This window comes from Palaemon carinicauda, unplaced genomic scaffold, assembly GCF_036898095.1.
Source record: "Palaemon carinicauda isolate YSFRI2023 unplaced genomic scaffold, ASM3689809v2 scaffold3696, whole genome shotgun sequence".
Lineage (NCBI taxonomy): Eukaryota > Metazoa > Arthropoda > Malacostraca > Decapoda > Palaemonidae > Palaemon > Palaemon carinicauda.
Window position 1 is genome coordinate 5,001 of NW_027171377.1, and position 5,000 is coordinate 10,000.

The window sequence follows — 5,000 nt, forward strand, 5'->3', positions numbered from 1 at the left end:
ACATTGTTTTTTATAGCTCCAAAGATTAATCGTTTTACCATCTTAACGCATACTTCGACCAAAGAACCTAGCTGGCTGCAACCCTTAAAATATTGCTGAAAGGATAAAGGTTTCACATAGTTTTCTTCAAAATACAATCTTGTCTGAGAGTCATTGATGAATGAGCTTATAATATTAGCACCTGCTACCAACTGCGTTCCTAAATCACTGATACACAACTGGGGTATGCCATATTCAAAACAATGTAATTGGAAACCTCTAAGAAAATCCGATACATTCAAACTTCTGCAGACCTTTAGATTAATGGCCCTTGACCAAGTACAAGTTATGCACAATAACCATATTTTCTGTGTCGCCTTTTCATTTTTCACGTTGAAAGGTCCTAAATAGTCAACAAAAACATTTGCAAAGGGAACTCTAGGAGGATCTGATCGGAAGACTCTATAAGAATTTTGATTTAATTTTATGGTACGATTATTAAATCTTCGACAATGAATGCATTGCTTGAGAGCTTTTTTGACAACTGAAAAATGTTTAGGAATATAGTAATACCTTCTAAGCTCAGTTAACACAGAATAACAACCTGAATGTAATAATTTTACATGTGCGTCCCAAATAATAAACTTGGTTAAATGACTGTCTGGATGTAATAGCACTGGAAATTTGACGTTAATATTATAATTCCACTTCTTGAACTTACTTTTCACTCTTAAAATACCCTGTTCATCCATAAATAAATTTAACTGTGTTATGATCGGAGGAATCTCTTTCTTAGAATTCATACCAGTTTGAAAATAAGAATATACCTCAGGGAAATACTTACATTGTTCAACGTGTAACAAATGACTCAGAGAGGAGGCAAAATAGTTAGTAACTGGAGAAAAAGAAATTCCTGCCTTTAATTTCCACTTGTGTAAGGCCAAAAATACTCTACGATGAACTAGTAGAAGTCTCCTTAAACAAGAATAACTTTCCAAATCAACAAGGTGGTTTAAATTTTCGGTAGCACCAATTAAAGGAGACGAATGAATCTCCGTGGCAACCTCAAATGCTGGGATAGTAATGGACAATTCAGGGACTTCTGTCAAGCTAAGATCTGGCCCTGTGAAAATACATGACTTATGGAGCTGATTATACGATACACATCTAGTAATTAAATCTGCAGGGTTATTCTTACCAGAAATGAAATTAAACTTGACAGGATAAATTTCACACAATCTCTGTATATTATTAATTCTGTTCAAAACAAAGGGAGAATGTTTATTTAATTTGTCTAGCTTCAAAGACGCAGAATTTAACCAATGTAACGTACAAAGAGAATCTGTATAGGCCATAATATTCTCAATTTCTATGGGTTTTATGCAAGACGGGCCAGATAAATCTTTGTAAATATCCAGAGCACACTCAACACTTAAGTGGACGGCATTTAGTTCAAGAGCAGGTATCGATTTATTCTTTAACTGTTTATTGACCACTCTGTTCTTGGCATGAATAAAACTTAGATGGCCTGTATCAATATGCTGCAAATAAATAACACAACCGTAAATATCTCTACTTGCATCTGAAAATACCAAAATGTTATATTTACCATCCCTAGGACCTACAGATCGTTGAACTCTTATAGGAGGAGCTCTATTTAACTGTTTGCAAATGTTGCTCCATTCTCGCTGCAAATCTGTAGCCAAGACTGTATCCCAGCTTAAAGTTTTCTGGCACTGTAGCTTATGCATAAATAATCTGCAGCGATTAAACAAGGGCATATTAAAGCCAAAAATATCAAACTGAGAGGCAATAGTTTGTAAAATAGACCTCTTAGTTTTGGCATTTGAATCAAGGCATATAGGGTTAGTAAAAATTTCATCAGAAATCCTGTCCCATGTTAGTCCAAACAATTTACTGGTGCTAGGGGTAACTACTTCGGTCTCTCCGTCTATTTCCGTCTGTAAGGCTATATCATTAGTAACAACCTGCTGAATATAAAACCTATAAGGGTTAAAAATACGAGGAAGCTGTTGGTACGACCATTTCAACTCCTCTTTAGTATTAACAGTAATAGCCCCATTATCCATGTAGATAAGCGAATAAATTGACCTTTTCAAGTCCGATATGCGAGGATCCTCAGAGTGCTGCAAAATCAAAATGTAATAAAGAGCCATCATTAGTAAAAAAGGACTGCATCGAAGACCAAAAGGTAATCTCAAATTCTTGAAAGCTACTAATGAAAAATCACCTTTGCCGACATTCTTGAACCAAAAAAATAAAAGTTTAGCCTGGTCATTTTCGGTCAAAGCCAACATATTGAAAGCTTTCTTAAGATCAAAAATAAGTAATTTCCTGTCAAATCTCAGATTCAAAAATGACGAAGATAGCTTTTGGTTTAATGCAGGTCCAGAATACATACACTGATTATGAGACAAAGAACTACCATCTACCGAGTCTTTAAGATTCGATAAAAAGACCACCCTACACTTTGAGGTGTCTTTGTCGGGTTTAAATATTGGCATATGAGGCAGAAAGGAATATTGAGGATTCTCAGCTTTAAAAACATCAAGATCAGGGATGGGTTCAATAATTCCTGCATTAATCTGTTCCCTTATGGTCTGATCAACGAGTTGTAGGAGACCATCTCGCTGTTTAAGTTTTCTAAAATTAGACTTTAGTATTAATTTAGACAGTCTTTCATTTTTAGACAACAAATGGGAGACTTTGCCATTCCATAATAAAGGAACCATAATTCGTCCATCAGACTCCCTCTAATTTATGGTTTTAATTGAAAAATCGACCAACTGATTATTAAGCTCGACACTTTCATCATTATACACATTTTGATCATAATTCAAAAAATGACCGCATTCAGACTCCAAAATTTGTTCAGTGGCCTGCTGCAATTGTCTTTCCATTAGTTTACCTTTGTCATTGATAACTGAAAATGAACAGTTTACTTCAAAACCGTTGTCCTGGTCCCCATCAGACAGAAAATCTATTCTCGTGTTTAATAACAACGAGCTACTACAAACATGCACCGTAGAAACCGAACGAACATTACCGTCAGGTACAGAATTCAAAACACCTGGGTTTACATTTAGGCAGGTTATGTTTTTCAACATCAAATCGACATTACCCTGCAATAAAATGCCAGCATGAGAATCTATGTATACCGAAGGATCAACGTCACCAAAAATTACGTCGGTACCTGCTAAACAATGTAAAAAGTCTGTACCTAACAAGAGGTTAACATTATCAATAGTACGAGTGTGTTTATTTAACAACTTATCAGCAAACGTCATACCCTGGTTTTGAAATTTTTCAATTACTTTACCAAGCAAAGGCAATTTTAAAGCAATACTAATATCAGGTACAACTAAGGCAAAAATTATAAAGGACGAACTACCTATTTTCACAGGTACTTCTACAATTTTAGTAAAATATTCTTTATTCCCATTAAATCCACTCACCGTAAGTTTAACATTCGAATTGATAGTTTTAAGGTTTTTCTCTTCAGCTAACCTATTAGTGATGAAGGTGCTTTGTGAGCCACTGTCCCTTAGACCTCTGTAAATGTTGCTGCCAATACTGAAAGAAAACGTTGGTAACACCGAGTTTCCATACGAGTGCAATAAAACGGCAACACCGCTGTTAACTTTTTGTGGAGTTTCAAAATTTACTTTATCAGATTGTTTAGATCTGCTGCCTTTGGAGGGCTCTGACTCGCAAAGATAACTCATATGCCAACCACGGCAATTAAAACAACGTTTTCTAAATCTGAAATGACAGTTGCTAGATTCATGACTAAACTGACCACACTTAACACAACCATGTTTAGATTTTAAAATTTGCACCTTATCGGTAGGGGAAGGGAACTTTAAACATTCATAAATAAAATGAGAATTATTAGCGTTACCAACTTTAAGACACAAAGAACAGCTGGGTGAAGACCTGGAATCTGAATCACTCGTTAATGCCTCTACAGCTAAATTTACCGTTTTCTCTTTTCGAGAAAAGTCCTGTACATTCTGCGAGATTTTACTCTTTGTACCTTTGGCGACCTTTTTGTCATGCTCGTATCTTTCACATGCTGTAAAAAAGTTTGTCTTAATATCATTCAGGGAAGGGTGAGTCTTGCCTGTAATCTGAATTAAATGGCGCTGGAAACTATCATTCAGCCCATACCAAGCAAAATACCTAATAAACTCATCAACACTAATATTCAATGTCTCCACTGATTCACATACCGATCTGAGTTCGGAAATAAAGAGAAAGGGGTCTTCCCAATCTTTCAAATGTAAAGTAGTAATTTTCTTAATGGCTGAATTCTTCCGAATATCGGTTGATGCAAATGCTGAAATGAGCAATTCTTTGGCATCAGCGTAATGCTGCTTATCCGCTTCCAAGGAACCTAACAAAACCTTTCCTCTACCCTCAACTTGTTGTTTAAGCAATAAAAGCAAATCCCTATCGGGATAGTTAAAAGGTTTAGTAGTTCCCTCAAATTCTGTGATGAACTTCAAAAAATCTTCACCTTCTACACTACGAAACTTGGGAAGAGGTGCTACAGGTTGTTTAAGTAAACTTCTGGCTACATCGGTAACATTAGTAGAGCCAAGGATACTCGTAGAAATATCTAGGAGAGGTAAACAGGTTTCAATCTTATCTATGTAATCCTGACATAATAATAATTCAATCTCTAAATCTTGACTATCAGAATCCCCAGGAAATTTCTTATCCAAAATCTCAGTGTCCAAGTCAGTTAACTTATTCTTATAATTTACCAGAATACCTTTGATAGATAATTTTTCTTCCTGGCTAAGAGTATTGAATGTGGAGGACCTGTTAAAATATTCAGTCACCTTTTTACGGATGACTTTCCTTTGCCCAATAAGCACAGATAAACCAGACATTGTTAAATTATACAAGAAATAATGATCCTAGAAAGGAAAAAATATCAATGTAATAATCCTAGAAGGGAAAAAATATCAATGTAATAATCCTAGAAGGGAAAA

General features: G+C 35.3%; 2 protein-coding genes across 8 annotated transcripts in view; both read right to left on the minus strand.

Moving 5' to 3' along the window:
• LOC137636724 (uncharacterized) overlaps positions 1-2,732 on the minus strand; it is a 4,703-nt gene extending 1,971 nt beyond the window's left edge. For all 5 annotated transcript variants that reach the window (XM_068369105.1, XM_068369103.1, XM_068369104.1 and 2 more), the window contains exon 1: positions 1-2,732. This exon is cut by the window's left edge. In XM_068369105.1, the coding sequence (XP_068225206.1) occupies positions 1-2,732 (2,732 nt within the window).
• A 16-nt stretch (positions 2,733-2,748) lies between these two features.
• The window catches only part of LOC137636725 (uncharacterized), a 3,721-nt gene continuing 1,469 nt past the window's right edge, over positions 2,749-5,000 (minus strand). For all 3 annotated transcript variants that reach the window (XM_068369108.1, XM_068369107.1, XM_068369109.1), the window contains one exon: positions 2,749-5,000. This exon is cut by the window's right edge. In XM_068369108.1, the coding sequence (XP_068225209.1) occupies positions 2,754-4,898 (2,145 nt within the window). In that variant the 5' untranslated portion in view covers positions 4,899-5,000 and the 3' untranslated portion in view covers positions 2,749-2,753.